Here is a 25,400-nt window from a genome sequence, read left to right on the forward strand (position 1 = left end):
GACCCATCTCTCCACCTCAGGTGATCGCCCTCTGTCCGTCCCCATCCCGGCAGCACTCCCCTACACTCGAGGGCCGCCTTTGGGTCATGGATGTCAGGGGTACCTAACTTGCCTTGGTTTTCACCCACCTACTCCAGAGACCCCTGTTCTATCCCACATGGTATGGAGAGTGAAGGGCCCCTTGTAAGTAGCGGCAGTGACCAATACCCCAAAGGTACCCTACGTTCTCTCCACGGGAGAGGACAGGTTTCCAAGGGATAAGTATCAGGGGTACTTAACTTGCCACTTAACTTGCTCCTTTGGCATGGTTTTTCTTTTAAAAATAACCATTGGCATAAGCTTTGTCCCATCTGCCATGCTTGACAAGACAACGGTAAAAGTGTTGCTTTTCATGGCCAGTTCAAACGTACACCTTTTAAGCTCACAACGTATAAAATTATGGAAGTTATGCACTTTATACTTCAAATCTATGGGCAACTTTTGGGCTATGTGTGTTCTCTGGCACAAGACCAGATTGCATCTGTTCATAAACCTGCTACACCACCCAGCAGAGGCATGGAAAACGGGGAGGTTGGCACCATATTTACCAGTGTCTTTAGAAAGTCTTAAAGCTTTGGTTCGTATAGTCAAACGTGTCACAACAAGGCCCCTGGAGCGCAAGTCACATACCCATTTATACAAGTCTTTTTCCAGGTTCTAGTGGGGTGGGACGGTGGAGCGCTGGGCCCGTTTTGTTTTCGGCATTTTCCGGAGAATTTCTTTTTTCTTTCTCCAGTCTCTCACAACATTTTTGGAAACAAAAAAATATCTCTCTGCACTGTGGTTTCCATGCTTCTCTGCATACTCTGCGACGCGACGTTTGAAGCCAGCCTCGTAACTCTCTCTTTGCGGCCACAGCTGAACGGTGAGCGGGGTAAATTCAAACTGCGTAGCATGCTAGAGCGTGAGCATTACGTGGGGGGGGAGGATGCAACCGAAATTGATTAATCAACCGTGTGCTGGGCAAAAATTATTCTGCTGTATCTGCCTGGGCCAGGCAAAAAAAAAAAAGGTGTCTTATCGGCGGGGATATACAGTAAATCCGGCTATAATTGGCATTTTTTTTAGAAAACGAGTCCCCAAATGCACATACCTATTAAATAGTACTACATCATTACAACAGAAGTTATATATTATTTACCTGGTAAGTCTTCAGTTTATCGGAATTGCTTGCCAGCCACTGAACAATATCTTTTGAAATAACATATCCAGACCCACAGGCAAAGGCTGGGTATGCTGGACTGAGGTACTCCAGTTCTTGCCACTTCCCAGTCCGATCAACTGCCCAATTCAACCTGAAACTGGAAATGTATGAATTTGTCAAAATGGACTTGTAATTACTCTTAAGACCACATCATCATTTGATTTTAAAGGACATTAAACTCAATGTATAATCAGTCACAAATGTTTAATTAACCCTTTCGCTGCTACTCCATTTTTACATTCAGGTGATAAAACAGTTTTTAAACATTTGCCACGTAAATGTCAATGCTTTTTAGTTTGTAGAAACATACAAATTTGGGAAAATATTGCTTTAAGTAAATAAAAAAAAAATGGTGTCATATTATATAGCACACACGATTAATAACAGTTTGAGAACCACTATTTCCTGCCTATTGCAAAGACATACTTTATGGATCAACATTCAGTATGAATTCACCTTCCTTAAAAAAAAAGAAAGGATTTTTTACCTATCATATTTAATACATTATTTAAATATTATAAAATATTTTTTTTAACACTAATGAATAGGAATACAATATCCAACCATACAAATATAAGAAAAAAAGTACACAGAATTTTGATTTCTCAGAGGAATAACCTATTTTGACAAGTCATGCGCGCATCTACTATTGTCGAAAACTCCCTTGCCTAGGTTAAAATTAATAAATAAAAAGAAAACAGACATAAAATAACCTGCACCAAAAATATCCTATAAAGAAATTCACAAAATAAATTTTACGCTAATGCAGTTCTCCTATTCATTTAGATACCTGCATTTTTATTAACTCAATGAAATAAGAATCTATGAACCTGTCATTAATAAAATAAGACTTGCAGTTACTGCCAAGAGATTGTCACTTGGCAGCTCCAAGGACATAAAAAACATCATTTATGCTTACCTGATAAATTAATTTCTTTCATGGTGGTGAGAGTCCAGATTCATTACTCCTGGGAATTAGTCTTCCCTGCAACTATAAATAGGCAAACATTCCCAAACCCCAAGAGCTCTATAAAACCCCTCCCACCACACTGGCACCTCAGTCTAAAGTATAGTGAAGCAAAAGTAATAAGAGAAAAAAAGTAGGAGTAGGGGAAAAAGAAATGCAAGAAAAAATAAATAAACCAACAACAAAAAAACAAAACAGGGTTGGGTCTTGTGGAATCTCACCACAATGAAAGAAATGATCTGATCAGGTAAGCAAATTATTTTTTTGCTTCATAATAGCCGACTACAACAGTGCAACTATCGGAAGGGCCCTCTACCCATTTGATCCCTATAAATGTTATCCTGTATACCAACTATGTTTATAGCGCTGTGGAATCTGTTGGCGCTCTACAAATACCTGTTAATAATAATACAGGTGGTAATAGTCCATGATCTATTACTCCTGGGAAAAAATACCAAAGCTATGAGTCCACGAGTAATAAAATATAAGGGCAGCCTAAAAACAACATCTTTTTTTCTCAAAAATCCACAACCCAAACTGAACTAAAAAAAAAAGTTTTTTATGCACTTAAAAAAAATTACCCACAAGCAAAAAACATTAAGCTTAGACCACTGCCCGAAGGACATTCGTACTAAAGGTTGCCTCAGAAGAAGCAAAAACATAAAGGTCCAATTTACTAAAAGTAAATGATGCCTCATGATTAAAAGCCCAAGAATTAGCAACTGACCTGGTAGAATGAGCAGTAATCCTTTTAAATGGAGATTGTCCCACCTCCATGTAAGCTTGGTGAATCAAGAGTTTCAACCAGGAAGCCAAGGAAATAGCAGTAGCTTTCTGCCCTCTGTTAAAACCTGAAAAATGAACAAACAAACTAGAAGTTTGTCTGAAATCCTTAGTAGCAACAAGGCCTTAACAACATTCAAATTGTGAATAATCCTCTCTGAAGAATTCTTAGGATTATGACAAAAAGAAGGAACAACAATTTCTCAAAGAAATGGCAGATAGGCACTTATCCAGACCATCCGGTAGAAACTGCAAAATTATAAGAATCATAAAAGTATGCCAAGAAAAAACCTTATCCACACACCAAGTCCTTATGATACATTTTCCTCATCACAGGCTTACTAGCCTCAATCACAGAATCAGAAAATCCTCTATGTCTGAGAACTTTTGCCTTTTCCATTTCGGCAAGACCACAGTTGTTCAATCTCCAAGCCAAGAGTCCACAGCTTCATTCATTACTATTGGGAATTAAGAACCTGGCCACCAGGAGGAGGCAAAAACAAAAGGCTTAAATACCTCCCCCACTTCCCTCATCCCCCAGTCATTCTTTGCCTTTCGTCACAGGAGGATGGCAGAGGAGTGCCGGAGTAGTCTCTTATGGAGGGTAGTTCTCTTCGCAGTGGGACTGGAGTTTTAAGTAGTCCTGTCAGCCCTTTTTTGTCTTTTTTGAATAAATATATATTGGAATTTGCTGTCACCCGCTTGCTATTCTTTGTATGGATTTTTGGGCTTAGGCAGTGGCCCATGGGTGACTTGCAACACCGTGCTAGAGTGCTGAAATACCTGTATATGTAGCCTTTCAGTGAGAGCCTGGGCGAAAGTTAGAGTCCGGAGATGCAGGGAGAGTCTTTCTGCGAAACCATCCAGACTCATATTAACAGCTCCATAAGCAATCAGCGTTGACGAGTTTTGCTGCCTGCTTTCTTCACTCAAGTCCATGTCAGGAGCGAGGCTACTAACCTGTCACACTTGAAGGGCCGTGTTCCTGTTCCACGGCGTAGATTCTGGTAAGATCGTTTCATTTTTTTATTAATAATGATAACATAGAATACAGGGTCACAGTGTGGCGCCTTTTTATCTTTACAGAATTAAGGGTTAATATTCCTGGAAGGGGGATTTTTGAACAGGGGGGTTTATACATGATATTGTTTATTGTGCCATTGCTGGGTTATGTGCGAGATGAGGCTCTGGCAATGTGTGGAACTTTCAGGTTACTTGCGGAAACTTTGTGCGGCCATTTTTTGGCGTGTTTTTCCCTAGTGCAGGGGCTGTCCTACCAGGCATTCCATGTGACTGGGTGTGACTATCCTTCCTGCTGATCTGTGGCACAGGAGACGTAGCGGTTTCTATAGTCTGGGTCCTAGGAGGTGGCGAGTGCCCCGGCCATTGGTGGTATAAAGGTGCCTTTTTAATAAATAAAGTTAGTCTAACCATTCCTGGTTAAAACATTCCTGTGTTTATTATGAGGAGGTTCTGGTAGATCAGCCTGCTCAACTATGTTCCACATGCCTTGATAAAGTTACAACATCTAAATGTAAAACGGATGTCTAGTTACTACTGAGCCGTCCACCTCTAAGGGTTCTTCGTCCCCGGTGATGCGTTCCCTACATTCATCTCCGATTGCACATTGCAGCGCCCAGGGGTCCAATCGTTACTCCTTCGGGAGAGATTAGTTGGCCATCAGACTTTGCGGACCAACTGGAATCAGCGGTTGCGAAAGTGATCCATGCATTACCACGTTCTGCTAAGCGCAAGTGTAGGGTTTATCATAGCGGCCCGGCCCAGGGTTTGTCCTCGCAGATGGAAGATCCAGAGGCTCTATACGATGATGAGGCCCACTCCGACTCTTCGAAGTTGGCCCCTTCTGGGTTGGAGTCCGTGTCATCTAAACCTCCGGCGGCGGAGGAGCCTGGTTATAGGTTTAGGATGGAGAATTTGCCCTTTTTGCTACGGCAGGTGCTTGCTACTCTGGAGGTTCCGGAACCTAAAATACCGGAGGAACCAGCGATTCCTAAGCTTGACAAGGTATACGAGGACAGGGTAGTACCTCTGTCTTTCCCGGTTCCCGTTAAAATGGCTAATATTGGACTTCCGGTGGGCGGCGCAGCAAGATGGCAGCACAATGCTGAAGCTCTGATAAACTCATGTTTGCTAAGCCTGTTTGCAGCCAAGATTCATTGCCATCCACATCTCCCTTGACAGCTTTTGTGTCCGGGAACTACAGTGGATAGAGAGATCACCAGCTTCTCTTCCCCGGAAGGGGAATTAAAGAATTTTCTTGTGACACAGTGGAAGTGTCAACAGTCTAACTTTTTAAGATGACTTCTATTACTAAAGAGCTGATGGACTTGCTCTTACCTCGTTTGGATAACCTGCTTACGTCCTGTCTGGCACTGCACCAAGAGATCTAGAATATCCAGTGTCCAGCCTTGTTATTGGTGCATACCCCTAACACGGCAGGAGAGATTTCTGGAGTGAAAAAATCACTATCGCTCCCCGACTCCATGTGGCATAATGGTGTCGAGTTGGATCACTCTGTGGCAGACCAGCAGAGCCCATGCCTTCAACGCTTTTCTATGCCTCTGACACAGTGGATCTCTGGACACTTACACATTTTGCTAGAAACACAGTATAAGAAAACATGGTGTGCAGGGAGGAATCCTAGCTCAGATTACTCCCATATCAAGAGATTTTGTGATGGTGCATTCATGGAAGATATCAGAAGCAGCTGTAATACACATTGCAAGGTTTTTCCTTCCTTGGTATGAAAAGATACAATGCCGTGGTCTCTCTCCCTCATATGGCTCTGGGCAATTTTCAGTGCGAACTCTCAGAATCAGAAGAGGTATTGGCTGAATGGACATATTGGAGGCTGAATCATCTGTCTAAAACCTGTGTTAATACAACAGAATATTTTTATTGCACAGCCGGTTTCTACTCTCTATTCCTCAATAGTGTTATTGCCAGTGCCTACATTTAAACAGCATTTGTACACTCTGCATTTTCACTTTAATAATATGTATTTACAGCTTAGCTCATGTATTTTCTAATAGAACAAAATGGGTTAAACTTGCAGTTCACTTAATCCTTCACTAGCGGCTACAGTGCTGCTTGGACAATGTTGTAAATATACTGAAACCCTTTTTTTAATGTTGCTAACCTCCCAACCTTTAGACCAGTGATTTGCAACCTTTTTTTTGCTGTGGCACACTTTTTTACATTAAAAAATCCTGTGGCACACCACCATCCCAAAATTTTACAAAATCACACATTGTAGCCTAATACAGGATTATATATACAGTATATATATATATATATATATATATATATATATACACACACACACACACTGTACTGTGCTGTCATGCCATGCCTCCTACAAACTATACATGACATATTGACATTCATTCACAAACACCCCTGCACTGTTGTCAGTCTGCCGCGGCATACCTGAGGATCTCTCACGGCACACTGGTTGAAAAACACTGCTTTAGACAGCCGCTATGATAATTTACTGTGACAACTCTTTAACAGGATCTTTGTTTTACATTCACTTCGGTTTTCTTACTAAATAGGAATAGCATCGAAAGGTATGTACTCCCACATAAGTCTGGCACAGGCTTAGATTCCACTGACAACAGTAGGTCGTGATATAGAAAGTTTTGACAGGGCTGTATGTAGACTCCCTTTGGCACATAGATATCTGAGACACAATAAGTGAATCTTTGGTTTCACCCCCCCCCCCCTTAGGGAGATTGCTGAGGTGATTCATTGAGCTTCTTATCATAATTGGAATCTACTGAGGGAAGCAACAGTAACGTTTTTATACCGTTCATGCTGGCTAATTCTCCTATTGGAGTTTGTTTATGTGTAGAAACTTGATAGTCAGTCTAAAGCCTCCATAGGTTTATATATATTTCAGACTATTGTTTAGGTTAAGTTACCCTAACTACAGTTGATTATCTCCAATTGCTGCTGTATATTTCATATTACATATGGTAATTTATACCTCATATTATGGCACATCATGTAGGATGTAATATGTGGCTTAGTCTTCTACACTATGTTAGTTTATGTTATACTTTATTCTACAGTCTGTATAAGGTAGTACTAAATATAGAAACACAATGATGATAGGAAAGACATTTTAAAATCAGTTTGCCATAAATGCAATGCAGTATTCAATACTCTCTACTCATTTATACTTATATAGCTTAGCAGAACCATCTATCTGCTACATCTGAAACTGATTGTATGTATTACTAAGGTATTTCTACTTTACTGTCAATATTCTAGAAATACCCCTTTAATTCTGAATATGCATATTAATTTCAGCCCCCTGATGTTAGTATGGTGCATGACAACATTGGTGTAAGCTTCTCTAGCCTTCCTACAGTTAATACCTTTGGAGATATGTAAACACTGCTTCCTGCATTAACTTAGACGACAGACCCATTAATCTGATTTATCAGCTCCAAATAAGCTATAGTGTTTTTCACACTTGCTCTTAATGCAGCTCTAGGGTAGTATGCAAGCTTTTTGTGTTATATGCATATGATGTTTCAAAGATTTGTCATTCCTCTGACTGATTTAATTTCATAAACTATATCAGAATTTAATTTGTTTAATGCTTCCAAAGTGTTGAAGTCTCAATGTAAATTTGACGTACTGGACAAGTGTATGTTTTCACGTTTCTTTGGCTGTGCGATATCCACTTTAAAAGGAGACTGTACTAGTTTAGTTTAGTTACGCCTAGATTTAGAGTTGGGTGGTAGCCGTCAAAACCAGCGTTAGAGGCTCCTAACGCTGGTTTTTACCGCCCTCTGGTATTTGGAGTCAGTCAGGAAAGGGTCTAACACTCACTTTCCAGCCGCGACTTTTCCATACCGCAGACCCCCTTACGTCAATTACGTATCCTATCTTTTCAATGGGATCTTTCTAACACCGGTATTTAGAGTCGTGGCTGAAGTGAGCGTTAGAAATCCAACGACCAAACTCCAGCCGCAGAAAAAAGTCAGTAGTTAAGAGCTTTTTGGGCTAACGCCGGTTCATAAAGCTCTTAACTACTGTGCTCTACAGTACACTAACACCCATAAACTACCTATGTACCCCTAAACCGAGGTCCCCCCACATCGCCGCCACTCGATTAAAAATTTTTAACCCCTAATCTGCCGACCGCCACCTACGTTATACTTATGTACCCCTAATCTGCTGCCCCTAACACCGCCGACCCCTATATTATATTTATTAACCCCTAATCTGCCCCCCACAACGTCGCCGCCACCTACCTACACTTATTAACCCCTAATCTGCCGAGCGGACCGCACAGCTACTATAATAAAGTTATTAACCCCTAATCCGCCTCACTCCCGCCTCAATAACCCTATAATAAATAGTATTAACCCCTAATCTGCGACACCTAACTTCAAACATTAACCCCTAATCTGCCGACCGGAGCTCACCGCTATTCTAATAAATTTTTTAACCCCTAAAGCTAATTCTAACCCTAACACCCCCTAAGTTAAATATAATTTTATTCTAACGAAATAAATTAACTCTTATTAAATAAATTATTCCTATTTAAAGCTAAATACTTACCTATAAAATAAACCCTAATATAGCTACAATATAAATTATAATTATATTGTAGCTATTTTAGGATTAATATTTATTTTACAGGCAACTTTGTATTTATTTTAACCAGGTACAATAGCTATTAAATAGTTAAGAACTATTTAATAGTTACCTAGTTAAAATAATTACAAAATTACCTGTAAAATAAATCCTAACCTAAGTTACAATTAAACCTAACACTACACTATCAATAAATTAATTAAATAAACTACCTACAATTATCTACAATTAAACCTAACACTACACTATCAATAAATAAATTAAATACAATTCCTACAAATAAATACAATTAAATAAACTAACTAAAGTACAAAAAATAAAAAAGAACTAAGTTACAAAAAATAAAAAAATATTTACAAACATTAGAAAAAAATTACAACAATTTTAAACTAATTACACCTACTCTAAGCCCCCTAATAAAATAACAAACAAATAAAAAAATGCCCTACCCTATTCTAAATTACAAAAGTTCAAAGCTCTTTTACCTTACCAGCCCTTAAAAGGACCTTTTGTGGGGCATGCCCCAAAGAATTCAGCTCTTTTGCCTGTAAAAAAAACATACAATACCCCCCCAACATTACAACCCACCACCCACATACCCCTAATCTAACCCAAACCCCCCTTAAATAAACCTAACACTAAGCCCCTGAAGATCTTCATACCTTGTCTTCACCATGCCAGGTATCACCAATCGTTCCAGGCTCCGAAATCTTCATCCAAGCCCAAGCGGGGGCTAGACATCCATCATTCGGCGGCTGAAGAGGTCCAGAAGAGGCTCCAAAATCTTCATCCTATCCGGGAAGAAGAGGCGATCCGGACCGGCAACCATCTTGATCCAAGCAGCATCTTCTATCTTCATCCGATGACGACCGGCTCCATCTTGAAGACCTCCACCGCGGACCCATCTTCTTCTTCCGACGACTTCCCGACGAATGACGGTTCCTTTAAGGGACGTCATCCAAGATGGCGTCCCTCGAATTCCGATTGGCTGATAGGATTCTATCAGCCAATCGGAATTAAGGTAGGAAAATTCTGATTGGCTGATGGAATCAGCCAATCAGAATCAAGTTCAATCCGATTGGCTGATCCGATCAGCCAATCAGATTGAGCTCGCATTCTATTGGCTGATCGGAACAGCCAATAGAATGCGAGCTCAATCTGATTGGCTGATTGAATCAGCCAATCGGATTGAACTTGATTCTGATTGGCTGATTCCATCAGCCAATCAGAATTTTCCTACCTTAATTCCGATTGGCTGATAGAATCCTATCAGCCAATCGGAATTCGAGGGACGCCATCTTGGATGACGTCCCTTAAAGGAACCGTCATTCGTCGGGAAGTCGTCAGAAGAAGAAGATGGGTCCGCGGTGGAGATCTTCAAGATGGAGCCGGTCGTCATCGGATGAAGATAGAAGATGCCGCTTGGATCAAGATGGTTGCCGGTCCGGATCGCCTCTTCTTCCCGGATAGGATGAAGATTTTGGAGCCTCTTCTGGACCTCTTCAGCCGCCGGATGATGGATGTCTAGCCCCCGCTTGGGCTTGGATGAAGATTTTGGAGCCTGGAACGATCGGTGATACCTGGCATGGTGAAGACAAGGTAGGAAGATCTTCAGGGGCTTAGTGTTAGGTTTATTTAAGGGGGGTTTGGGTTAGATTAGGGGTATGTGGGTGGTGGGTTGTAATGTTGGGGGGGGTATTGTATGTTTATTTTTACAGGCAAAAGAGCTGAATTCTTTGTGGCATGCCCCACAAAAACATAATTTATGCTTACCTGATAAATTCCTTTCTTCTGTTGTGTGATCAGTCCACGGGTCATCATTACTTCTGGGATATAACTCCTCCCCAACAGGAAATGCAAGAGGATTCACCCAGCAGAGCTGCATATAGCTCCTCCCCTCTACGTCAGTCCCAGTCATTCGACCAAGAATCAACGAGAAAGGAGTAACCAAGGGTGAAGTGGTGACTGGAGTATAATTTAAAAGATATTTACCTGCCTTAAAACAGGGCGGGCCGTGGACTGATCACACAACAGAAGAAAGGAATTTATCAGGTAAGCATAAATTATGTTTTCTTCTGTTATGTGTGATCAGTCCACGGGTCATCATTACTTCTGGGATACCAATACCAAAGCAAAAGTACACGGATGACGGGAGGGATAGGCAGGCTCATTATACAGAAGGAACCACTGCCTGAAGAACCTTTCTCCCAAAAATAGCCTCCGAAGAAGCAAAAGTGTCAAATTTGTAAAATTTGGAAAAAGTATGAAGCGAAGACCAAGTTGCAGCCTTGCAAATCTGTTCAACAGAGGCCTCATTCTTAAAGGCCCAAGTGGAAGCCACAGCTCTAGTGGAGTGAGCTGTAATTCTTTCAGGAGGCTGCTGTCCAGCAGTCTCATAGGCTAAACGTATTATGCTACGAAGCCAAAAAGAGAGAGAGGTAGCAGAAGCTTTTTGACCTCTCCTCTGTCCAGAATAAACGACAAACAGGGAAGAAGTTTGGCGAAAATCTTTAGTTGCCTGCAAGTAGAACTTGAGGGCACGAACTACATCCAGATTGTGTAGAAGACGTTCCTTCTTTGAAGAAGGATTTGGACACAAGGATGGAACAACAATCTCTTGATTGATATTCCTGTTAGTGACTACCTTAGGTAAGAACCCAGGTTTAGTACGCAGAACTACCTTGTCTGAGTGAAAAATCAGATAAGGAGAATCACAATGTAAGGCTGATAACTCAGAGACTCTTCGAGCCGAGGAAATAGCCATTAAAAACAGAACTTTCCAAGATAACAATTTTATATCAATGGAATGAAGGGGTTCAAACGGAACACCCTGTAAAACGTTAAGAACTAAGTTTAAACTCCATGGCGGAGCAACAGCTTTAAACACAGGCTTGATCCTAGCTAAAGCCTGACAAAAGGCCTGGACGTCTGGATTTTCTGACAGACGCCTGTGTAACAAGATGGACAGAGCTGAAATCTGTCCCTTTAATGAACTAGCTGATAAACCCTTTTCTAAACCTTCTTGTAGAAAGGACAATATCCTAGCGATCCTAACCTTACTCCAGGAGTAACCTTTGGATTCGCACCAGTATAGGTATTTACGCCATATTTTATGGTAAATCCTTCTGGTAACAGGCTTCCTAGCCTGTATCAGGGTATCAATAACCGACTCAGAAAAACCACGTTTTGATAAAATCAAGCGTTCAATTTCCAAGCAGTCAGATTCAGAGAAGTTAGATTTTGATGTTTGAATGGACCCTGTATCAGAAGGTCCTGTCTTAGAGGTAGAGACCAAGGCGGACAGGATGACATGTCCACTAGATCTGCATACCAAGTCCTGCGTGGCCATGCAGGCGCTATTAGAATCACTGATGCTCTCTCCTGTTTGATTTTGGCAATCAATCGAGGAAGCAGCGGGAAGGGTGGAAACACATAAGCCATCCCGAAGTTCCAAGGTGCTGTCAAAGCATCTATCAGAACCGCTCCCGGATCCCTGGATCTGGACCCGTAGTGAGGAAGTTTGGCGTTCTGGCGAGACGCCATGAGATCTATCTCTGGTTTGCCCCAACGTCGAAGTATTTGGGCAAAGACCTCCGGATGAAGTTCCCACTCCCCCGGATGAAAAGTCTGGCGACTCAAGAAATCCGCCTCCCAGTTCTCCACTCCCGGGATGTGGATTGCTGACAGGTGGCAAGAGTGAGACTCTGCCCAGCGAATTATCTTTGATACTTCCATCATTGCTAGGGAGCTTCTTGTCCCTCCCTGATGGTTGATGTAAGCTACAGTCGTGATGTTGTCCGACTGAAACCTGATGAACCCCCGAGTTGTTAATTGGGGCCAAGCCAGAAGGGCATTGAGAACTGCTCTCAATTCCAGAATGTTTATTGGAAGGAGACTCTCCTCCTGATTCCATAGTCCCTGAGCCTTCAGAGAATTCCAGACAGCGCCCCAACCTAGTAGGCTGGCGTCTGTTGTTACAATTGTCCAGTCTGGCCTGCTGAATGGCATCCCCCTGGACAGGTGTGGCCGATAAAGCCACCATAGAAGAGAATTTCTGGTCTCTTGATTCAGATTCAGAGTAGGGGACAAATCTGAGTAATCCCCATTCCACTGACTTAGCATGCACAATTGCAGCGGTCTGAGGTGTAGGCGTGCAAAAGGTACTATGTCCATTGCCGCTACCATTAAGCCGATCACCTCCATGCATTGAGCTACTGACGGGTGTTGAATGGAATGAAGGACACGGCATGCATTTTGAAGCTTTGTTAACCTGTCTTCTGTCAGGTAAATCTTCATTTCTACAGAATCTATAAGAGTCCCCAAGAATGGAACTCTTGTGAGAGGAAAAAGAGAACTCTTCTTTTCGTTCACTTTCCATCCATGCGACCTTAGAAATGCCAGAACTAACTCTGTATGAGACTTGGCAGTTTGAAAGCTTGAAGCTTGTATTAGAATGTCGTCTAGGTACGGAGCTACCGAAATCCCTCGCGGTCTTAGTACCGCCAGAAGGGCACCCAGAACCTTTGTGAAGATTCTTGGAGCCGTAGCCAATCCGAATGGAAGAGCTACAAACTGGTAGTGCCTGTCTAAGAAGGCAAACCTTAGATACCGGTGATGATCTTTGTGAAGGTAAGCATCTTTTAAATCCACTGTGGTCATGTACTGACCCTTTTGGATCATGGGTAATATTGTCCGAATAGTTTCCATTTTGAACGATGGAACTCTTAGGAATTTGTTTAGAATCTTTAAATCTAAGATTGGCCTGAAAGTTCCCTCTTTTTTGGGAACCACAAACAGGTTTGAGTAGAACCCTTGTCCTTGTTCCGACCGCGGAACCGGATGGATCACTCCCATTAATAACAGATCTTGTACACAGCGTAGAAACGCTTCTTTCTTTATCTGGTTTGTTGACAACCTTGACAGATGAAATCTCCCTCTTGGGGGAGATAATTTGAAGTCTAGAAGGTATCCCTGAGATATGATCTCTAGCGCCCAGGGATCCTGAACATCTCTTGCCCAGGCCTGGGCGAAGAGAGAAAGTCTGCCCCCCACTAGATCCGGTCCCGGATCGGGGGCTCTCGGTTCATGCTGTCTTTGGGGCAGCAGCAGGTTTCCTGGCCTGCTTGCCCTTGTTCCAGGACTGGTTAGGCTTCCAGCCTTGCCTGTAACGAGCAACAGCTCCCTCCTGTTTTGGTGCAGTGGAGGTTGATCACCATAGTCCTCTCACACATCCTATCTAGTCGTTGGGTGCAAGAGAATGACTGGGACTGACGTAGAGGGGAGGAGCTATATGCAGCTCTGCTGGGTGAATCCTCTTGCATTTCCTGTTGGGGAGGAGTTATATCCCAGAAGTAATGATGACCCGTGGACTGATCACACATAACAGAAGAAAGGTCCTTTTAAGGGCTGGTAAGGTAAAAGAGCTTTGAACTTTTGTAATTTAGAATAGGGTAGGGCATTTTTTTATTTTGGGGGTCTTTGTTATTTTATTAGGGGGCTTAGAGTAGGTGTAATTAGTTTAAAATTGTTGTAATTTTTTTCTAATGTTTGTAAATATTTTTTTATTTTTTGTAACTTAGTTCTTTTTTATTTTTTGTACTTTAGTTAGTTTATTTAATTGTATTTATTTGTAGGAATTGTATTTAATTTATTTATTGATAGTGTAGTGTTAGGTTTAATTGTAGATAATTGTAGGTAGTTTATTTAAATAATTTATTGATAGTGTAGTGTTAGGTTTAATTGTAACTTATGTTAGGATTTATTTTACAGGTAATTTTGTAATTATTTTAACTAGGTAACTATTAAATAGTTCTTAACTATTTAATAGCTATTGTACCTGGTTAAAATAATTACAAAGTTACCTGTAAAATAAATATTAATCCTAAAATAGCTACAATATAATTATAATTTATATTGTAGCTATATTAGGATTTATTTTACAGGTAAGTATTTAGCTTTAAATAGGAATAATTTATTTAATAAGAGTTAATTTATTTCGTTAGAATAAAATTATATTTAACTTAGGGGGGTGTTAGGGTTAAAGTTAGACTTAGCTTTAGGGGTTAATAAATTTATTAGAATAGCGGTGAGCTCCTGTCGGCAGATTAGGGGTTAATACTTGAAGTTAGGTGTCGGCAATGTTAGGGAGGGCAGATTAGGGGTTAAAACTATTTATTATAGGGTTATTGAGGCGGGAGTGAGGTGGATTAGGGGTTAATACATTTATTATAGTAGCGCTCAGGTCCGGTCGGCAGATTAGGGGTTAATAAGTGTAGTTAGGTAGAGGCGACGTTGTGGGCGGCAGATTAGGGTTAATAAATATAATATAGGGGTCGGCGATGTTAGGGCAGCAGATTAGGGGTACATAGGGATAATGTAGGTGGCGGGGGTGTACGGAGCGGCAGATTAGGGGTTAAAAATAATATGCAGGGGTCAGCGATAGCGGGGGCGGCAGATTAGGGGTTAATAAGTGTAAGGTTAGGGGTGTTTAGACTCGGGGTACATGTTATGTTAGAGTGTTAGGTGCAGACGCAGGAAGTGTTTCCCCATAGCAAACAATGGGGCTGCGTTAGGAGCTGAACGCGGCTTTTTTGCAGGTGTTAGGTTTTTTTTCAGCTCAAACAGCCCCATTGTTTTCTATGGGGGAATCGTGCACGAGCACGTTTTTGAAGCTGGCCGCGTCCGTAAGCACCGCTGGTATCGAGAGTTGCAGTGGCGTTAAATTATGCTCTACGCTCCCTTTTTGGAGCCTAACGCACTGAAAACCCAGCCATTCTGTGAACTCTAAATACCAGCGGTATTTAAAAGGTGCGGCCAGAAAAAAGCATGCGTTAGCTACGCGGGTCCTTACCGACAAAACTCTAAATCTAGGCGTTAGTTTTTGTTTTTTTTGTTTACGTTGGTGTGTTTAACATACTAAAACCCCAACAATGTGTACATACTGTATCTTTTGCAGTTGAAAATTATCTAACTCATATAAAATCTTGAAAGGTACTGTATCAGCATAGACCATATACTAATGTCACTTATATGATTGTGTTTATTTTCTATTCATTTGCACACTATATTTTGTGGCACTGGGCCCTGCGTGGCACATTGTCTGGTGATTTGTATAATTGTACCCATTGTTGGTTATAAATAAAAGTTTTTTTTTAAAAAAAAAGATGGCTAATATTATTAAAAACGAATGAGAGCGATTAGGTTCTTCCTTTTCCCCTACTTCCTTTAAAAAATTGTTCCCCGTTCCGGACTCTCAGCTTGAGCTGCGGGGGACCATCCCTAAGGTGGATGGGGCTATCTCTACGCTCGCAAAGCAGACGACTATTCCCCTCGAGGATAGTTCGTCGTTTAAAGAGCCCATGGCTGGAAAACATGTTAAGAAAGATGTTTCAGCACACAGGGTTTGATTTTCAGCCAGCAGCGGCCATTGCTGGAGCTGTGACATATTGGTGTGAATCCCTGTGTGAAATGGTCGAGGGGGGAGACATCCATCGATGAGATACAGGAGAAGATTAAAGCGCTGAAGGTCGCCAATTCTTTCATCTGTGATGCCAATATGCCAATTATTCTCCTGAATGCTAAGGTGTCAGGTTTTTCTGTTTTAGCGCGCAGGGCTCTGTGGCTAAAATCTTGGTCTGCGGACATGACCTCTAAGTCGAGGCTGTTGTCCCTGCCTTTTCAAGGTCTCCAGATCACGTAGGGGGCAGATTATCTCTATTCTAAGACGCATGGTTGCAGGACGTTCAGGGCCCTTGGGTTCTAGAAGTGGTCTCCCAGGGTTACAGGATAGGGTTCAGATCCCATCCGCCCGAGGGCAGATTCTTCCTGTGAAACATGTCTTCAAGACCAGAGCAGAGAAAGGCCTTTCTAGAGTGTGTGAGAGATATCGCCTCTCTCGGGGTTATCATGCCAGTACCCCTAGCAGAAAGGGGTCTAGGGTACTATTCCAATCTTTTTTTTGGTTCCAAAGAAGGAGGGCACGTTCCGCCCGATGTTTAAAAAAGTTTCTGAGTGTTCCATTGTTCAAAATAGAAACAATCAAATTTATTCTGCCCCTAGTTCAAGAGGGACAGTTCATGACAACTGTAGACTTGAAGGGCGCTTACCTTCATGTGCCAATTCACAGGGACCATTTCAGGTTCCTAAGATTTGCATTTCTGGACCAACACTTCCAGTTTGTGGCCCTTCCTTTTGGTCTGGCGACGGCCCCAAGGGTCTTCAAGAAGGTTCTGGGGGCGCTGCTTGCAGTAGCCAGATCCAGGGGCATTGCGGTGGCGCCTTACCTGGACAACATCCTACTTCAGGCGCAGTCACTCGGCCGCACAGAGGATCATTTTAGGGCTCTTCTTCTTCTGCTCCAATCTCACGGTTGGAAGATCAATGCAGGAAAGATTTCCCTGGTTCCCAGCAACAGGGTGTAGTTCCTGGGCACGATAATATACTCTATGTCCATGAAGATATTTCTCACAGATCAGCGGCGCAGAAAGCGTCCACCTGTCTTGCCCTTCAGTCCTCCACAAGCCTGTCGGTGGCTCAATGTATGGAGGTGATAGGTCTCATGGTTTCAAGCATAGATGTCATCCCATTCGCCAGGTTCCATCTCAGACCTCTTCAATTGTGCATGCTGAGACAGTGGAACGGTGATCATTCAGATCTATCACAGCTGATATTCATGGATGCTCGGACTCGGAACTCCCTCTCTTGGTGAATTCGTCCGGATCAACTGTCCATGGGGACATCCTTCTTGCGATCGTCCTGGGAGATTGTGACCACGGACGCCAGTCTGACAGGATGGGGAGCTGTTTGGGGTGCCAGGATGGCACAAGGAGGGTGGTCCAGGGAGGAGTCTCTCCTTCCCATCAACATCCTAGAACTACGAGCAATTTACAATGCTCTGAAGGAATGGCCTTCTCTGGAGTCGGTCAGTTTCATCAGATTTCAGACCGACAACATTACCTCGGTGGCTTACGTCAACCATCAGGGGGGTACAAGGAGCTTCCTCGCAATGAGAGCGGTGTCTCGGATTCTGGAGTGGGTGGAGTCCCACGACTGCTCGCTCTCAGCGATTCACATTCCAGGTGTGAACAACTGGTAAGCGGACTTTCTCAGCAGACAATACTTCCATCCGGGGGAATGGTCTCTTCACCCCGAGGCTTTTCAGAAAGTGTGATTGATACTCTAATTCAGGCAAGGAAGCCAGTCACTCGTCGCATCTACCATAAGGTGTGGAGGACTTACTTGTCCTGGTGTGAGAAGCATGGATATCCTTGGCATAGGGTGAAGGTATCCAGGATTCTGTCCTTTCTCCAAGAGGGTTTGGAGAAGGGCCTTGCTGCTAGTTCCTTAAAGGGACAGATTTCGGCATTATCAGTTTTGTTGCATAGGAGACTCGCTGAGCTCCCTGACATTCAATATATTGTTCAGGCTCTGTCTAGAATCAGGCCTGTCTTTAGATAGTCGGCTCCACCTTGGAGCTTAAACTTAGCCCTTAAGATTTTGCAGAGGGTTCCGTTTGAACCTATACATTCCATAGACATTAAGATTCTGTCCTGGAAGGTTCTCTTCCTGTTGCCTATTGCAATGGCACACAGAGTATCTGAACTAGCTGCCTTGCAATGTGATCCTCCTTATCTGGTGTTTCATTCGGATAAGGCTGTACTTCGCACTGGGTTGGGGTTTCTCCCCATGGTGGTGTCTAACCGTAACATCAATCAGGAAATAGTTGTTCCTTTTTTGTGTCCTAACCCTTCTTTGAAATAGAGGTTACTTCATAACCTGGATGTGGTTCGTGCCTTGAAGTTCTATCTTCAGACTACATAGGATTTCAGACAGTCTACATCTCTTTTTGCGGTGTATTCTGGGAAGCACAAGGGGCAAAGGGTCTCCTCTGCTGCTACTTTGTCTTTTTGGTTGAGGAGCTTGATTTGCTTGGCTTACGAGACAGCGGGACATAAGCCTCCTCAGAGGATCACGGCTCATTCAACTAGAGCTGTGGCTTTGTCTTGGGCCTTCAAGAATGAGGCCTCTATGGAGCAAATTTGTAAGGCGGCTACCTGGTCCTCCTTACACACTTTTACAAATTTTACGTTTTTGCTTCTGCGGAAGCTGTGTTTGGGAGAAACGTTTTGCAGGCTGTGGTGCCCTCAGATTAGGGTCCGCATTTTACCCTCCCGGTTTCATTCAGTGTCCTCTAGAGCTTGGGTATATGTTCCAAATAGTAATGAATGAAGCCGTGGACTCTCCTCCCCTTTAGATGGAAAACCATAAATTATGCTTACCTGGTAATTTCATTTCCATCGAGGGGAGGAGAATCCACGGCTCACGCCCATATCTCCGTTGTGCAGCCATAATTTATTCATCTTCTGGCACCTGTTTTTACCCTGATATTTCTCCTACTGTTCCTGGTTCCCTCTGCAGAATGACTTGGGGATGAGGGAAGTGGGGGAGGTATTTAAGCCTTTGGCTGGGGTGTCTTTGCCTCCTCCTGGTGGCCAGGTTCTTAATTCCTAATAGTAATGAATGAAGCCGTGGACTCTCCTCCCCTCGATGGAAATTAAATTATCAGGTAAGCATAATTTATGTTTTTTCAACTAATAAGCCATAACATCTATCTCTGGGAGCCACCAAAAGATCCACAATCTGACTGAAAACCTCCTGAAGCAGAGGCTGACGACTGAGAAAATCTGCTTCCCAGTTGTTCACTCCAGGAATATGAACAGCAGAAATTAAAGAAAGATTGGCTTTTGCCCAAGAGAGAATTTACTTATGGCTAGGGAACTGTGAGTTCCCCCCTTGACGATTGATATAAGCCACTGCTGTAACATTGTCTATTTGAAAACAGAGATGAGACTCCCTCTTCAACTAAGGCCAACTCTGAAGAGCCCTGAACCCCTTGTGCTTTCAGAAACCTTCAGACAGCTCCCCAACCCAAAAGAAGCAAAAGAAGCCCCTTGCATAATAAAGTGATTATCCAGCCACCAAGACAGAGACTGAACTGTTTTGTGATCTAGAATGATCTCCTGAGACAACTGAGTATGATCTCTGAACGATTGACAAGGCATATTGTATAGCATCCAATGCCACAAACATGAGACCTAATACTTCCATGCAAAAAGCAACTGAAGGAAAAGAAAGAGACTGAAGGTTTATACAAGCTGACACCAGCTTAAACCTTCTTTGTTCTGTTAAAGATATGCTCATGGCAACGGAGTCTATTTTTACCCCCAGAAAAGTAACCTTTGTCTGATGAACGACAGAACTCATTGGAACATTGATTTCCAACCATGCTATTGAAGAAACAATAACAGTCTGTTGCTGTGAGGTTCTGCTAAATGTAAAGATGAAGCTTGAACCAAGATCCATCCAGGTAAGGAAACGCAGCAATACCCTGAGATCTGATTACTGATAGAAGAGCACCAAGTAGCAAAAAAAGATTTGTTCCAGCCACCAATAGTTAAAAAACCTTTATTTCTTCATATGGGGTCTTTTGACAAACATACAACGTTTCAGACCTGCTATAGGTCCTTAGTCATGTATACATGACTAAGGACCTATAGCAGGTCTGAAACGTTGTATGTTTGTCAAAAGACCCCATATGAAGAAATAAAGGTTTTTTAACTATTGGTGGCTGGAACAAATCTTTTTTTGCTACTTGGAGTACTTGCAGGATAAGGCAGATCCTGGGTTCCGTGCCCCACAAGCCACATATCTGTTGGTGCTGTTTTCCACACTTTGCTTTACTGATAGAAGAGCACCCAGAACTTTTGTAAAGATTATTGGAGCTTTAGCCAGATCAAATGGAAGAGCAACAAACTGAAAATGCCTGTCCAAAAATGCAAACATCAGAAACTGAAAGTGTTCCCTGTGAATAAGAACATGAAGATAAGCCTCCTATCTATCTATTGTCAACATAAACTGACCTTGCTGAACAAAAGGCAGACTAGTCATAAAAGTCTCAATTTTTAAAGACAGAATTTTGACAAACTTGTTTAGAGCCTTTAACTGGTCCGAAAGTTCCCTTAAAAAGAGCTCTTGAAGAAAGGAAAACCTTACTCCCTCCAAAAGTAATTCTTTATAAAACTCACTAGGCCAGGCGCGCTAAAAACCAGACGGTAAAAATAGGAAAAGGCACACCAAAATCCGACATGCTCAAACCCAAGGACTACATGCACAGACCCGAATGCTGGTGCGGAAAAAACCTAAGCACACAAAAAAACATGATGTGTGCAGACCAGAGAGAATACATGTGCTAACCCGATGGACCTCAACTCAGTCTGAGAACCCCTCTCCTTGAAGAATCTTATGCACATCTTCATTCTTCACCTTCCTCCAGTGGAGGCAAAGATAAGACTAAGGTGCCAGTGAGGTGGGATGGATTTTATAGAGCTCTTGGGGTTTTTGGAATCTTTGCGTACACTAATTCCCAGGAGTAATGGATAATGGTCTCTCACCACCTGTATGAAAGAAACTCTAAATAGTGGACCACCTCTTCCAAATGAGGGGTCTTGTGATATATATCTATGATAAGGTGGATGATTAATACCACTTTAGGATGATCAGAACAAACAAAATAGAACTAATGCAGTTATGTATTTGTCATTGTTAATCACCTGGAAGATACAGGAACAAAGGCCTCATGTCTCTCTATGTTTTACAGGGGTAGCAGGGTCTTTAGAAGAGTCCCCTCATCCAAAACTAGACCTATCTTATCCACTGCAAAACTGACTGTTTGCCATTGAGGTACACTGTATAAAGGGATGATGAAAACCATTTTTTTTTTTTTAATTTCTGGATTTAGTTAGAGCATACAATGTTAAACATATTTCCAATTTAGTATCTTTGAAGGGGCAGCAATGCACTACTGGGAGCTAGCTGAACACATTGCTTGACTCAAAAACAAGAGGCATATATGTGCAGCCACCAATCAGCAGCTAGCTCCCAGTAATGCATTGCTGCTCCCGAGTCTACCACGGTATGTTTTCAACAAAGAATACCAAGAGAATGAAGACAATTTGTTAATAGAAGTAAATTGGAAAGTTGATTAAAAATGCATGCTCTATCTGAATCATGAAATAAAAATGTGGGGTTTTATGTTCCTTTAAAGGTACAAGCTACTATAACATTTTATCCCCTTTAATTTATTTTCAGTAATCCATTTAACCTGCTAGAGTGTATTAAGTTGCCAATTAAGGTGAAAAAGGAATATAAAACCCCACATTTGTTTTATGATTCAGATAGAATATACAATTTTAAACAACCTTCCAATGTACTTATTTTATCCAATTTGCTTAACTCTTTTTGTTTTCTTTGTTTAAAAGCATATCTAGATTGGTGGCTGCATCACTTGTGATCGACAATGTGTTCAGCTAGCTCCCAGTAGTGCATTGCTGCTCGTTCAAGGAAGGATATCAAGAGAATAAAGCAAACTTGCTAATAGAGGTAAATTAGAAAGTTGTTTAATAATAAATTCTCTATCTGAATCATGAAAGAAAAAAAATTGGGTTACATGCCCCTTTAATGGTACATTACTGACTGTAACTAAAGAGGAATGGGCCAGTCGAATACTTATTTAGATTGGGAGATGTATTAGTAGCAGAAATAGCAATGTTCTTATACCACTTTACAGATCACTAGCTAATCCTCATCTTGAATACTGTGTACAGTTCTAGAGACCCTATCTCCAGAAGGACATAAATAAATTAGTAAACCGTCCAAAGGAGGGCTACTAAAATGGTACATGGTCTAAAATATAAAACGTACAAAGAAAGACTCTATGATCTAAATATGTATAGTTTAGAGGAGAGAAGGGAAAGAGGTGACATGATAGAAACCTTCAAATATATGAAGGGACTTAATAAAATAGAAGCTGAAAGCATTTTCCATTAAAAAAAAATACTAACACAAAGGGTCACAATCTTAAGTTAGAGGGTAGCAGATTCAGGAGAAATGTGAGGAAGCATTTTTTTTACAGAAAGGGTGGTGGATTCAAGGAATAAAGTTCCAATAGGGGTGGTAAACACAAAGACTGTAAAAGAATTAAAACATGCCTGAGACATGCATAAGGCTACAGTAAGAAATAAGTACATTTACACTGAGCAAGTAATATGGATACACTTGATGGGCCTTTTGGTTCTTCTCTACAGTCAAGTTCTATGTTTCTAAAACTGTTCCACTCCCTACTGAGATGCCACCATCTTACTTAACCGGGCAGTAAATACCTTGTAATTACAAGACATTTCTGTTGTCTTTCTATAGAACAACATATTACACAAGTCTAAACATTTTTTTTAAAACAAATTAACATCTTCTTTGCTGCAATTGTTTTTCAATAGGGAAAACTACAGCCGCCACTTGACTTATTTGAAGGGGTCAATCCAGGTGTTAGTCTACAGACAAGGTTAGCTACATTTATTATGTTAGTATTAAGTACATTGTTTTGCAGGGGTTTTCTATGTAATCCAGTTGGGGAAATGTATGTAGCAAGGTTATCCTTGAGAAGTATACAATGGGGATTCCCAGCTCTGAGAATCAGGGAATCCAATTTTTTTAAAAGCCAGGTCACAGGAAAAGTGGGCAACATATATAACGTTTATTGCAAAGTTGTTTTACAATACATAACTAAACCTTTTATATTAACATTTCAAGGTGTTTACTGACCCTTTAAGTTTGATGAAATTTACCTGTGCCTGCAATATTCTATACTGAGATTGGTTAAAGGGACACTGAAGCCAACATTTTTCTTTTGTGATTCAGACAGAGCAGCAATTTTAAGCAACTTTCTAATTTACTCCTATTATCAAATTTTCTTCATTCTCTTGGTATCTTTATTTGAAATGCAAGAATGAAAGTTTAGATGCCGGCCCATTTTTGGTGAACAACCTGGGTTGTTCACCCTGATTGGTGGATAAATTCATCCACCAATGAACAAGTGCTGTCCAGGGTACTGAACCAAACAAATAGCTTAGATGCCTTCTTTTTAAAATAAAGATAGCAAAAGAACGAAGAAAAATTGATAATAGGAGTAAATTACAAAGTTACTTAAAATTGCATGCTCTATCTGAATCACTAAAGAAAAAAATGTGAGTTCTGTATCCCTTTAACTCAGAGACAAGCTCATTGAGACAAAGAACATGAGTTCCACATGGCTTTTTAAAGTAGTGTGTCCCTGGAGTGCTCTTAATGTTTAAAACCTTGCAAATTATGCTACAAATATGAAAGTGTTAACTTATTTTGAAGCATTTTTACTGCAGATTTTAATTGCTGATATTTATTTTGCATATACAAAATACATTAACTTTAATGTCCCATTACATGGGTATTTTTTCCTTCATTTCTCTTTTTTTTGTTTGTTTACAAACTATTAAAAATTATGTACTTAGTCTTGCAATTATCGACAGAGAGGAAATGGTTTATTGTAAGTAGTTAGCCAAATGCATATTTTATATCCAAACCATTGGCAAATAACCTATTTATTAGCAATAATGTTGTAAATGAATTCTCTTTGCTGATACCTAGACAGTAATTTACCAGATGAGCTAGCTCAGCTATCTACACCATGTACTGGAGCATTAGACAAACCCAATACTTAGGTGGACCCACTGTCTAGCTTTATTGTTTTCTTTATTGCATTCTGACAGTTCAGCTCAATAAAAACAAATGATGTATAAACAATAATATACTTTTCTTGTGTGTGTATATCGGAGTGTGAATATGTGTGTATATATATATATATATATATAATATATATATATGTGTGTTTGTGTATGTATATGCATGTGTGTGTATAGGTATGTGTGTGTGTGCGCGCACACAAATGCATATACATACACAAACACATAGATATGTGTTTATGTGTAGGTGCGTGTGTGTGTGTATATAATATAATATATATATATATATATATATATATATATATATATATATATGTGTGTGTCTGCATGTGTATGGGTGTACGTATGTGTGTGCGTATGCGTTTATCTTTGTGGGTGTATATCTATGTGTGTGCATGTGTATGCGTGCATACACTGGCGTTCAAAAGTTTGGGTCAATTAGACATTTCCTTATTTTCCATGAAAACATACATGAAATGAGTTTGAATAGGAAATATAGTCATTGACAAGGTTAGATAGAATAATAATTGTGTCCTTCAAACTTTGCTTTTGTCAAAGAATCCTCCATGTGCAGAAATTACAGCCCTGCAGACCTTTGACATTCTAGCTGTAAATTTGAGGTAATCTGAAGAGATTTCACTCCATGCTTCCTGAAGCACCTCCCACAAGTTGGATTGGCTTGATGGGCACTTCTTACGTACCATATGGTCAAGCTCCTCCCACAACATCCCAATAGGGTTGAGATCTGGTGACTGTGCTGGCCACTCCATTAAAGACACATTACCAGCTGACTGCTTCTTCCCTAAATAGTTCTTGCATAGTTTGGATCTGTGCTTTGTGTCATTGTCCTTTTGTCAGAGGAAATTGGCTCCAATCAAGCGTCATCCACAGGGTATGACATGGTGTTGCAATATGGAGTGATAGCCTTCCTTCTATAAGGTCCCTTTTACCCTGTATACATCTCCCACTTTACCACCGCCAAAACACCCCCAAGACCATCACATTGCCTCCACCATGCTTGATAGTTGGTGTCAAGCACTCCTCAAACATCTTTTCATTTGGTCTGCGTCTCACAAATGTTCTTTGTGAACAAGACACCTCAAACTTAGATTCTTCTGCCCATAACACTTTTTTCAGTCTTCCTCTGTCCAGTATCTGTGTTCTT

At 41.2% G+C, this 25,400-nt stretch overlaps 1 protein-coding gene across 1 annotated transcript in view; it reads right to left on the minus strand.

Annotated features, from left to right (window-relative positions):
- B3GALNT2 (beta-1,3-N-acetylgalactosaminyltransferase 2) overlaps window positions 1-25,400 on the minus strand; it is a 453,609-nt gene that overhangs the window by 13,323 nt on the left and 414,886 nt on the right. The window contains exon 10 of the mRNA XM_053711078.1: window positions 1,181-1,340. Within this exon, the coding sequence (XP_053567053.1) occupies window positions 1,181-1,340 (160 nt within the window). The remainder of the gene's footprint in view (window positions 1-1,180; window positions 1,341-25,400) is intronic.

This window comes from Bombina bombina, chromosome 4 (genome assembly GCF_027579735.1).
Source record: "Bombina bombina isolate aBomBom1 chromosome 4, aBomBom1.pri, whole genome shotgun sequence".
Lineage (NCBI taxonomy): Eukaryota > Metazoa > Chordata > Amphibia > Anura > Bombinatoridae > Bombina > Bombina bombina.